The sequence below is a fragment of the Notamacropus eugenii genome, chromosome 1 (genome assembly GCF_028372415.1).
Source record: "Notamacropus eugenii isolate mMacEug1 chromosome 1, mMacEug1.pri_v2, whole genome shotgun sequence".
Taxonomy (NCBI): domain Eukaryota; kingdom Metazoa; phylum Chordata; class Mammalia; order Diprotodontia; family Macropodidae; genus Notamacropus; species Notamacropus eugenii.
The window spans coordinates 574,623,879-574,636,836 of record NC_092872.1 but is presented as its reverse complement, the minus strand read 5'-3'; the positions used below and the strand labels follow the sequence as shown (position 1 = coordinate 574,636,836).

The 12,958-nt window shown below is 35.0% G+C and overlaps 2 protein-coding genes across 7 annotated transcripts in view; one reads left to right on the top strand and one right to left on the bottom strand.

The window, feature by feature from the left end:
• MCPH1 (microcephalin 1) overlaps positions 1–12,958 on the bottom strand; it is a 300,799-nt gene that overhangs the window by 148,661 nt on the left and 139,180 nt on the right. The window lies entirely within an intron of this gene.
• The window catches only part of ANGPT2 (angiopoietin 2), a 68,535-nt gene that overhangs the window by 48,807 nt on the left and 6,770 nt on the right, over positions 1–12,958 (top strand). For all 3 annotated transcript variants that reach the window (XM_072634376.1, XM_072634378.1, XM_072634377.1), the window contains exons 4-7: positions 2,772–3,004; positions 3,752–3,879; positions 9,151–9,252; positions 9,821–9,987. In XM_072634376.1, coding sequence (XP_072490477.1) covers positions 2,772–3,004; positions 3,752–3,879; positions 9,151–9,252; positions 9,821–9,987 — 630 coding nt within the window. The remainder of the gene's footprint in view (positions 1–2,771; positions 3,005–3,751; positions 3,880–9,150; positions 9,253–9,820; positions 9,988–12,958) is intronic.

Below are 12,958 nucleotides of genomic sequence, written 5' to 3'. Positions count from 1 at the left end.
CTTAACACTGGTTTTTTTTGTTTTTCTGTTCTGAATCATCCTTCATTTCTTACTCTCCTAACTTTAGGCAGTCCTCAAGTCTCTGTCCCTGACTCTGTTCTCTCTCTACCATCTCACTGATTTCATGGTAATATAGGTTCAATTGTCATTTGTCTGTTGTTAGCTCTCAGATTTATATAACTGGACCTAATCTCTCTCCTGAACTCTAGACCTGTTACAAACTACGTGCCTGCTGTACACTTACTTTCTCAAACTCTACATTCCAAAATGGAACTCACTGTCTTTTCCTCTGAATGCTCTATCCACTCTATCATACCTCCCCTGTTCCTGCTGGACTATCATCTTTCTGCTCTTCCAGTTTTATAAACTCAGCATCATCCTTGACTGTCCCCTCTCTCCTTTATCACCCCTATACAATCAGTTGCCAAGTCTTGTTGATTCTGTGTTCAAAATGTTTCTTGCATTTGTTTCCTTCCCTCATTTTCCACGGTAACCATTTCAGTTCAGGCCCTCAGAGCCTCTCTCTTAGACTGTTGAAATAATTTTTTCAATTGACTTCCTTACTTTTAGTCTCTCTTTTCCCCCAAAAAGCAACCCCAAAAAATCTTCCTGTAGCATAGGTCAGATGTTACCATTTCTCTGCTCACGAAACTTCAGTAACTCTTTATTGCCTTTAGAATACAATACAAATTGTAAATTCCTTACGTTGGCATTCCTTTCCCAACTTGAGTCCAACCTACCTCCCTAGATTTATTTCACAGTACTCCCCTTCATGTTCTATACGTTCCAATCAGACTGGCCTGCTTGTTTCTTTGCCAAACTCAATATTCCCTGCCTCACCTCCATGTGTTTGAACAGGCTGTTCCACATGCTTGATAGGAGATGAGTCAGGAGGATAGAGTTTTGTAGAAGTCAAGAAGAATATCAAAGAGGAGAAAGTGATCAACAGTATTGAAAGCTACAAAAAAGTCAAGAAGGATGAGGACTGAAAGAAAGCAAACACATTTAGCAATTTAGAGATTATCAGTTTCAGGGGAGAGGTGGGTTTAGCTACTAGCTTTTAAGGAATTCAAGAGTAAATGAAAAATGAGGAAATAGAAGTAGGTTTAAATAATTTTAATTTCCTCATAATTATGAATACATATTGAAGAACTTATTCCTTATCAAAGAAATCTGGTGGACAATTGGGGGAAAAACACTTTCTTTTTCCTTCCCCAACTGTATCCAGAAGGTTTAATAAGATATGAACCCAACATTCTGAACTTGAGGTTGACAAAGATTTGTCATTTATTTGTCAAGGACCTATAAAATAGTTTTAAATTAGAACATACTATAATTTCTATTTTTGTAATAATAAACGATGACTTACAAATTAAAAGTCACAATAATAGAGGATTTTCGCTTCCTTCAGAAGCAAGGCAAACTACCCTCACATGAAAAACACATTTTATCTATTTAAAAAAAACTTCAAAGTAAAAAAAAAAAAGATGGATTCAAGGTCTGACACAACATTCATTTTTATGTTTTTTGATTCTGCATCCTGAATGTTTTATCAATTGCCTTTGTACAAACAGAAATTTATCCTGGGATCAAGATAAATGTTCAGTTTTCAAATGTCACAGTTTGTAATGACAGACTGAAAGCAAAAGGGACCTTTGTTGCTTTCTTTCCCCCTACAGTTACTGGAGAATGCTTAATTGCTGAAAAATGTAGGAATTAAAAAAAACATAGAAAGCAGAACTTACAATTAAAGGTCAAAGTATCCAATATTCCTATTACATCCTATTTCTGAAGAATTTCTGTCAACCATACTTACCAAGCCTTTGTGTGTATTCCGGGGAAACAATTAACATTCTTAAAAGTTCAGTAGACACATGAACAATACTCACTTGGAAACATGCAGTCTATTTTAACTGACAGGAAACACTTCCAGTTTAAAATTAAGTTTACTTTTAATTAATAGTCTTTGTTAAAGCAAGTAAATAAATCAAATTATTCTGAAACCAACCAAGGTTGGTTGAGGTCCACTTGAATAATGCCATTTGTGAAAGGCACAGAGGTATGCTATTATGTAATTGTTAGCTTGATTTTGAGAAAATAAGATATCCATCCCTTAAACAATAAAAAAGTACACAGATCTTTTGAAATGATAGTTAAGCTTTAGCTATACTTTTAAAATGTAACAATTCTTTCAGCAATAAGGTGAGTCACAAAATTACAAATTGAAGGATTAAATGTGAGTTTCTATATGATGGCATTCACTGGAAAAGAAGAGAGCCAAGCAAGATAAATAAGGCTGGATAAAACTGCATGAGGAGGAGGCATAAAGTCTTACCTGCTTTTAAAGACAAATGAAATTCCTTCTCTTCTATGAAGGTTTCCCAGACTATCTTAAACAGCTCCCCCCATCCCCTGACTACCCCAAAACACACACACGTGCACACACACACACACACACACACACACAGAGCTCTCTTTCATCAGAACTCTAAACAGCAATCATTGTATACTAAGATTAATGATATTTTCATGATGATGCCTAGCTCACCAATTACATCAGAAACCCCCTGAAAGCAGGGGTGTGTCTTACCATTCTTGGCATCTCTCCACAGTGTTTTGCACACAGAAGATATTCAATAAATATCTGTTTATTAATTCAGTATATATTTTTAGAATTAAAATTGATCATTGTGTGTTTATGTGTGTACGTATGTATAGTACTTTGCTCTGGCAATGGCTAGAAATCGCTAACACTGACTTTTTCTTAAAAGTTTCCTAGAAAAAAAAGTCCTTGATATGGAAGACAAGCATACAGTTCAGCTACAGTCAATAAAAGATGAAAAAGACCAGCTCCAAGTGTTAGTATCCAGACAAAATTCCATAATTGAGGAACTGGAAAAACAATTAGTGACAGCCACAGCAAATAACTCAGTTCTTCAAAAGCAGCAGCACGACCTGATGGAGACTGTCCACAGCTTGCTGACTATGATAACGGCACCAAACTGTAAGCATTCTTACTAAAAGCATGGCCATCTTATTAGTCATTAATCACCGATGCTCTCAACATGTTAAAACATGGTGGCTTATCTTTCCAGCATCCTTCTCTATATGTTGAATCATAAAATCCCTTTGGAATTCAATTCTGGACTATAGAGAACACACAAAAGACATTATATATACACACACACACACACACACACACACACACACACACACACACACACATATATATAAATATATCTTTACAAATGTGTATATATATTCCTGATATAAATATATTCTGGGGCCTTACTATAAAACACTGCCGTTACGGTAGTCCTACAGATTATACTGCTTTTAGCTGGGGCCCTGTTATAATTACGTAACTAAATCTCCTTAAAGGAAATTCTCAATGGACCCTACTTGTATCTATTTCTTTTCCATATTTAATGGGATTTTGTAATACTTAATATCCCATCAGAATTAATTATGAGGTATCATCAATACAGCTGACTGATGAGTGACAGCTGTCAAAAATCCTTTTTGAGGTTCATATGAAAATGGTTTAAATATGTAACTTTTCTTGAAAAATTAAAAAGTAGCAATATGTTTTTTCTCTTACTGAAGCAACTGCTTTTCATTTCAAGCAGGAATATAAATATAACAAGAGGCTTTTGATATATGATTGGGATTTAGAGTATCTAACTTTTTAAAAAAATAATTTACCTTACCATACACTTCTTAACTGCTGCCATTTAATTTTTTTCCACAGCCAAGAACTCCTTTGTGGCTAAAGAAGAGCAAATCATTTTTAGAGACTGTGCTGAGGCTTTCAGAGCAGGCCTTACCACTAATGGCATCTATACATTAACTTTTCCTAATTCTACTGATGAGGTGAAGGTAAGCTACTTCTCTCCTCATCCCCATTTAAACTTCCTTAGTTTTAAATAGCCATTTTAGAATATGATAACCTAACACAACCTCCAACTTTTCTAACTTCAAATCCCACCTGCCTGCCATGTTTCAGTAATTAACAGCCATTGTGTGCTGCATCTATCATGTCAAATAATGATGTCTTAAAAGTAAGATTTATTGACCACTTTTATCCCATTCATTTCTGCAAATAATCCTACCAAATACATACTTTTGGCAAAGCACTGGACTACATAACTATTCTCTTAGAAAGATTAAACAATACATAATTTATGCCCTCATAACCTCACAGTCTAGCAGAAGGACACCCCAACACACCATACAAATAACCGTAATACAAAAGAATATGAATTAAGTGCATAAGAGAGGTACAAAAACTGTTCTGGGAGGAAAAGGATCATGACTGGGAGAATCAGGAAAGACTTCATGGAGGATGTGGTATTTTAGCTTGGCATTAAAGGATAAAGAGTACCTCAGCATGTAAAGATGGGGGTGGCTGTGGAAGATGGCAAAGAGGTACACATGTTATTTATCAGGGAACAGTGTGCCAAATCTTTGAAGTAGATATGTTGTGCCTGGTTATTATCTTACTGCTTGATTTTTTTGGACAACTTTTAAAGTTGAATTCTTTTACATATTCTAGACTTTCAATTTTGCCTTTTTCTTGTCTCTCTCAGACTTTAACAGATCTCTTATCTAGAAACTAGAGCATCCATCTGTCCATCAAAAAGCATTTGTTAAATGCTCACTGTGTGCCAGGTACTGTGGTATAAAGAAGAGTAAATATCAATCCTTGTCCTCAAGGAGCTTACATTTTAACAGTAGAGGATCAGGACTGGGATCATAAATAGAGGGAACTCTAGTATGAGGAAACCCATAGGAATGTATTCACGTTAGTTCTGTTATCTAATTTTTCCTTGAATCTAAGAATTTAAAAGTTGGAAGGAATATGTATTTCTATTTCCATTTCTGAATTGAATTTTAGGGTGCATGGATCAGAACATATTTTTAAAGTTAATTTATGCTGGTGTGGGCAAATTTAAAAAGATTTACTTGAAAATTATGTTATCTTGGCTTGTGCACTATTTATTTAAAAAAAACCATGATAAAGGTTTGTGGGGTTTTTTTAACTAATATTCCAACCTCCAACTCCCTTCTATTAAATTTTGCTGTTTTAAGTAATATTTTCACGAGATACAAACTGAAGTGCTAATAACAAAGTTCAAAGCCTGAAGAAATAATGCTGAGAGCCTCCACAATTTCTACTAGGATAGAGTAGTACACTGTACAAAAGGACATAGTGCACAATTAGTTACCTTTTGCCTTACATGGGACCATATTTGCAAATAGTGAATACACACTTAGATACCTAATATTTATGTAACACTTCAATTTTTATGTAATCATATTTTACCTTATCTGATACAAAGAAACCAAATTAAAAGAGTTTCACGAAATGGGCTTTTGTTCCTTGTTTTTGTTCAAGAACTCAAGGGCAGTCAGTAGCAAGCTTTGCAGAAACATTTTTGCCCAACCTCAAGAGAGTCAGCAATCACTATCGGGCTACGTTTGCCTCTCTTGATGATGACTCTCATTAAAGAACAAATATTAGACTAGACAAGAGAATAAATTAATCACTTTGGAAAATGTGCTAACTCTTTCAGACTCCACCTGAAAAGTTAGAGAGAAAAAAAGGCCCTTCATTATTATAGAAATAATTTTTTTAGCAATCATCTTGTGCTACCCTGAAGTATTACTGTCTTATTTTGATTTAATACAATTGGGCATTCGTGGTACTTGGATTGCAAAAGATGTTTGTAGTTAATGTGTGTAAAATTCTATGGGGAGTAAATGTGTATGCATGTAGTTGCAGTGGGAACTTACATAGGTGGGAGTGAGAGATTTTTTAAAGTACAAGTTGTTGGGATAGGAACATGGGACAGTATTAACAAAAAATTACGTGGGTAGTAGACAGAACACTATATTCAGAGTCAAAAGACCTAAGTTCAAAGCCTAGCTATGATAATTAGTGCATATGTGACTTTGGGCAATCCATTTAAGCTCTCTATACCCAAGCTGTAGAGTAACCATAAATCCAAATGTCAGGCTATGTATTTCATTCAGTCTCTGAATGATAGCTTCTAATGACGTAAAAATATTTGTGAGAGAATACATTTATTATAGCAGTACAAGGTTTTCATTTGTCAAAATAAAGGAATTAGACTAGATGATAGCTAGAACTCCTTCCAGTTCTGAATCTTCTGATTTTAAGGAATATTATGACAAGTTTCTGTACAAAGGGGAATCTTATAGTCATAGTTACGTACATCCCAAGCATGGCTGCTCATTTCTGTTGATCATGGGCATAGCGGTTCCCTTCTTTGTGAGAAATATGGTGTCCCCAGTTACTAGGATTATTACATTGAATTCATGTCTGTTTTTGTTTCTCAATTAATTGTGTGCAGCTGATGCATAAAATTTAACACAAGCATTAATTGTTAAAAGAAAATCCAAGCTTTACTTCTACTATTAGCAGGGATACCAGATCCCTGAACCATGCAACAGAACGTTAATCAAATGCATTAAGTACCCTCAGATTTGTTGTAATCCAAGAAACTAATGCCTTTATTGGCACTATGTGAGGCCTCCTGCATTTCCGATCCAGATAGAATCTACTGAAATGTTTCCACTTAATGCATCCATTCCTTCTGGCTATGCAAACTATTTTATTTGAAAAAATTTTTCCTGTGAAACTTACATAACCCAGTTCACTGTAACCCTCATAATCTACTTTTTGTAAATCTTTTTTTAAAAAAAAAATCTGACCAGGTCATAATAGCCACAAAACATAATTTCCACAGCTCTATTATTAATGGAGTTTAGGACAACAGATAGGGTTCCAGGTTACTGACATCAGAATGCCATTCAATGTGAGGAAAGCAAACCTAAAACCTCACAGAGGGTCCTAGAAGAATAAGCGGGTTCCTTTTCATTTTGCCTTTTATAGCTTTTTAACACATATAATATAGAAATACTGCAATGTTATAAAAAAATTACTCTGGGTATAAAGTTCTGACAGTTATAAGGAACTGGAGAACTCAATGCAACATACTTTGGTGGTCTATCAGAACAAGAACTGTCATAAGTCAAAAAGTAGGCCAATGAGATGAATTTTTATATAAAGATGGGCAGGGTGATATTTTTCAATAGAGACTATCGACCTTGTAGGTTCTGCCATTTCAACAAATTCAACAGTAAGCCTGATAATAGCTTTCTATAGCACTTCAAGATATGCAGAGCACTTCATTTGAAACACCCACTATGTGCTTGTGATCTACTCGTTATTCTTTGCAGGAGACTCTCCCCTCCCATTTCTGGGTCTTTTCACTATCTCATGCCCTGAATGCTCTCCCTTTTCATTTCTGTCTTAGTTTCCTTCAAATCTCAATTCATATCACACTTCCTAGTCCTTACAACTGCTCTCGCCTTCCCAGCTGAGATTACCTCCCATCTATTGTTGGCAGCTAGGTAGCACAGTGGACAGAGTGCCAAGTCTGGAGTCAGGAAGGCTTACCTTCCCGAGTTCAAATCTGGCATCAGACACTGGTTGTGTGACCATGGGCAGGTCATTTAACCCTATTTGCCTCAGTTTCCTCATCAGTTTCCTCTAGCATTTCTTTGCCAAGAAAACTCCAAATGCGGTCACAAAGAGTTGGATATGACTGAAATAACTAAACATCAATGCTGTTTGCACTTTATATATGCTTAATTACTTAGTTTTTTTTATTTATGTTGTCTCTCTCCATTAAAAATGTGAATTTCTTGAGAGAAGACACTTTTTACAATTCTTTGCATCACTAGGGTTTAGTTTAACATAGTGCTTCGCATACAGTAAGTGTTTAATAAATGATTGCTGACTGACTTTAAGACAATCATAAGAAAAATAGTATTTGACTTCAAAGAGCTAATTATTATCTTGTGGGTTAAGGGATACGTGCAAATAACTGTTATGAAGGCTGTGTGTTAATTAGAGGTAATCAGCGATATAGCTTTGAACCTGAGTAGCTTAGAAAGGATGAGGAGCTTCTGCTTTATCGTCATTCTTTATGCCAAAACGATTTGCATTGAATACATGATAGAATATGTAAAATTTCAACTTAAAACCATTAAAAATATAAACAACAAAAAAGAGTACTTGTAAATGTTTCTGAATCCTAACTTTAATGTGTACTCCTTTGTATGCTGTTGGGAAATTATATAACATTGTGGAAATCTTTTCTGTTTTATGATAACGCCTTTATTGAATACTATTTGTTTAATCTTATTTTCAGAACGTTGTAATTTCACAATAAAATTTCAACAGAGCATGTTTATGCCATAAAAGACTTTCTTTTGTGTTAAGAACAAATCTGAAATGCACTGAAATATCTGAAATGTAGGAATAAGAAAGTAAGAGCATATCATGGAATAAATTAAGACAAGAAGAAAAGAGCATTGTTAGTGCCTCGCTGGGAACAAAGCACCCAGAATCCTGAATCCAGGGTCTGTGGGGTAGAGGTTACAGAGAGATATGCCAGCGGACTTAAGAAACTCCCTGGGTCCTCCTTATTCTCCTGAACTAGGGACGATGACTTACATTTGACAATTTTAAAGGATTACAGAGTTCAAGGTTTCAAAGCAAGACAATAAATTCTTGCCACAGAACTTTGGCCTGAATGGAGGCAAATCCTTTTCCATACAAACTATAGACAGCAGCGGAGGTTAGGCATTGTACTTTCATGTCCAAAGAGTCTCCACTATGTGGAGAAAAGATTTGACACTTTTCCAGCTGCTCTGAAGATTGCCAGAGAAGGCAGGTGGAGCTAGGATAGGTCCAAAGATACTGTAATGTTTTCTACTTTTTTCATAGTCATCAAAACCTTATTCTTGTTCCCTAGAACAGCTCATCACAAATTTTTACTTTACTAAAAGTATTTAAAATTCCTTTCTTCCCCCCCTTTTCACAAAAATTATTAATGGGGCAGCTAGGTGGTTCAATAGATAGGTGGTACTCCAGATGCACTGGAGTCAGGAGGACTTGAGTTCAATCTGGCCTCAGATACTTACTAGTTGTGTGACCCTGGGTAAGGCACTTAACACTGATTGCCTCAAAAAAAATTATTAATTTAAGAGAGGAAACTATATAGGTCTTTAAATATGTATTATTGTATAAAATAAGCTTATACTTTATGTTGGCAGGCATATTGTGACATGGAAACAAATGGAGGTGGATGGACAGTTATTCAGAGGCGAGAAGATGGCAGCACTGATTTTCAGCGAACTTGGAAAGAATATAAAATGGTATGTACAAAGCTAGGGTTCAGTTTATCTTAAATTATTTTTTTTAATAAAAACTATTTTTCAAGATTTGCATATCTTAGGGATGAGAACATCTTAAATTACCAAACATTTTGTGCCATTTTTAAAAACATGGCTGAATTCATCCTAAAATTTTCTGATTAAATGTTTCTGAATCAAAGAGGCTAATATAATGAAAACATATAACTAAGTAGAGACTAGTACATGGAATGTTTATTTTAAAAGGAAGAAAATTTATATTTAAAAGGAAGCTATTTCATGAGCTTTTACATTTGTAATTTACATGCAGTTACTTAGTTTGATATTTTTTTAGGCAACCCCCACTCCCCGAGTTCTAATCATTCCAATACTACTAGTGTTTTTGTAATGCTTCTGTTCTTAAACTTTTCTCTGCTGAAATCTACTTCCTCAGTGTTATAGACCCTGAATCTATATGGAGGAAACTATTTCTGTTGTAAAGAATCAGTAATTACAACTTAAACTGATGGACTGCTAATTTCAAACTAGTAAAAGAAAACAAATTAATTTTAAAATATGACTTAAATTACAGGGATTTGGTAATCCTGCTGGAGAATATTGGCTAGGAAATGAGCTTGTTTCCCAGTTGACTAATCAACAACGCTATGTGCTTAAAATCCATCTTAAAGACTGGGAAGGGAATGAGGCCTATTCATTATATGAACATTTCTATCTTTCAAATGAAGAACTCAACTACAGGTAAGCATATTGTATATCAGGAAGGAATTTTATAGGATGACATTGAATCAACTTTAACATTTCCTATAAATGATACTATTAAATATTAAAGACCATTATAAAAAACAAAGAAACTATTTGAAATAAGAAAACATTTTACCTGTTAGACTTTTATTCGGTCAGTAATTTACTGCATAAATTAATAGGATAGGATGCACGTACGTTTTGTTTTCTCATTTATCGTAAATAGTATGTTTATAATATTTAAGGCTGATATGAAACTAGAAGAGTAGAATGCTGGGCCTGGAGTCCAGAAGACCTGAGTTCAAATCTAGCCTTGAACACCTACTAGCTGTGTGACCTTGAGCAAGTCTACTTAACTGCTGTCTACCTGTTTCCTCAGTTATAAAATGGGGTTAATAACAACACCTGCCTCCAAGGGTTGTTATAAGGGTTAAATGAGATATTTATGAAGTACTTAACCCAGTGGCTGACATATAATAGTCCTTCTTTCTCTCCTTCCTTTTCTCTTTATTTCCTTTATTCTTTCTTTTTCTTTCCTTTCTTTCCCTTCCTAGGTTTTACAAATGGGGAAACAGTCTCAGAATGGTGAAGTGTCACTTCAGAGTCACTTAGGGAGTAAAATGACAGAACTAGGATTTGAACCCAGGTCCTCTGACTCCAAAGTCACCTCTATACACTGTTTTATTCTGATCTTACTTATCAATGTGTGTTTTCTATTAGTATCATAATGGCAATAAATCTATAAACCAACATCCCTTTTTTGCCTCCAAATCCAAATTATTTTGAGATAAGTCCATTTTCTTCTTTTATTTTATTTAAAAAATGTAGAAATTAAATCTCCATAAAAGCCTTCCCTTTTAATATAGCTTTGCTATAATGATAGACTATTAGAAAATTAATGGTACCTTTATCAAATTATGCAGTTTTAATATCTTCACCTTCAGAAGCTCTAAAACAAAAATAATTTTATGAGATTACCTATGGATTGGCTGAATAAAATAATGTCACTTGAAGTGGGGCATAAAAGTGTACAATGTCACCATTGTAGAAACCCAGAACAAGCTGCTACCATCTTGATTAATAACATGTTGTCGTTCAGTTATTTCAGACTCTTTGAGTCCCGATTTGGAGTTTCTTGGCAAAGATACTAGAATTGCTTGCCATTTCTTTCTCCTGCTAATTTCACAGATGAGGAAACTGAGGCAAAGAGGGTTGAGCGACTTGTCGAGGGTCACACAACTAGTAAGTATCTGAGGCCAGATATGAATTCAGCAAGATGAGTCTTCCGTCCTACAGGCCTGGTACTCTATCTACCATGTCACCTAGATGCCCATTAATAACTTGGGTTACATAAAACAAAATTCTCATTCCTTTTTCAGATACACTAGTAGGAGCTCATATTTCAATTGCACTGTAAACATTTTTTTCTCAGAAAAACCCCATGATAGGAGTATATTTTTTTTTTACAGATTGGGAAACTTAAACTCAAGCAAGGTGAATTGACTTGTCCATGGTCATACACTCAATAAAAGTATTGAGCCTAAGGTTTAAATCTAAATCTTTTAACTCTAAGTCCTGTGTTATTTTTGTCATATCAAATTGCAGCAGCACTCCATTTGATGGGATGGATTCACGGATTTTCAGTTGTACGCAGAGCACACTGTTCTAAAGGTCTTCAACACACTTGCAGTTTCTTAAGTAGAATTCAAGTTCTCTCATCTTGAGGATACTATCTTGAGGATAGTTCTCAAGAATTCTGTATCCATAAAATGTAATGGCCAATAAACAGGATGGAAGGAAACAAGCATTTCTTAAGTATGTTTGTGTGCTAGGCACTATGCTAAGGATGGGGGATCTTGTGAGCTCTTTGAGAATAGGGAATGTTTCATTCTTTGTATCTGCATCCTTACCACATAGCAAAGTACCTGGTACACTGTCTGACAAATAACGAACTGCTGATGGAAGCTCAAAACACCAAGGAAAATATAAATGATGAGATGATCTAGTACATTCCAAGAATTACAAAGTATTTGAAAGTAACAGTTCTCACAGAATGTAATGAGAAAGTCAGACATAAATAAGAAATATAAACAGAAACAGCTAGAAATTAAGATACACAGGTGTATAGAGATGTACCTCTGTACTGGGACTGAAGAAAGGAAAATGAGAGATATTAGAGATCCTGGAGGTGGCAGAATTGTTGGGCTCCTATGCAGAGGATCTGAGAAGGTACTATAATGTAAGATTTTGAGGTGGAGCAGGGGGAAGAATTACGTGGTAGAATTTAATAAGGAGAGCATTTCAGAAAAAGAGAGTGGGCTATAGGGTGGTATACAAGCCAGTAGAATACAGACTCCTTAGTGGGAGGAAATGTATCAGTTTTGTCTCTGTAACCCAAATGCAGAAAAGCCAATGTAGCATCATAAGTGCTGGCCTTGGGAAGAAGGGTTCAAATTCTGTGCCTAATAATTTCTACTTTCAGGATTGTGGCAAGATATTTAATCTCTGAATGTCCCAGAACAACTTTCTTCTAGGTTACCAGTATACATCAGGGGAAGACATTTCCACACTGAATCTTCTCTATGTTAAAGAAGGTGTTGGTTTGAATTGACCTCTACCCATAAAAAAAGGAAAATTCCCAGTGCCCAACACATAATAGGTATTTACTAAATATTTATTAAACTGAAGGACTTGAAACTAGGATAATGTGTCCAGAGGTGGAAATGTATTGTCTAATATTTTAGATTCAGTATTAAATTTCAAGAAAAGTGATAAGAAATAACAACATTTTCAGAAGAGAAATTCAAAAGTTCTATAAAAAATTTTCCAGTACCTCTTCATACTCATCTCTCATTATTCCCTGACTCACATCTTCCACACTTAATGGAAAGACCAAATCTGAATAGGTATGCAAATAAAGTGAACTTCTGGAATAAACATTCTAGGCTCAAGGCAGACTTGACAAGTT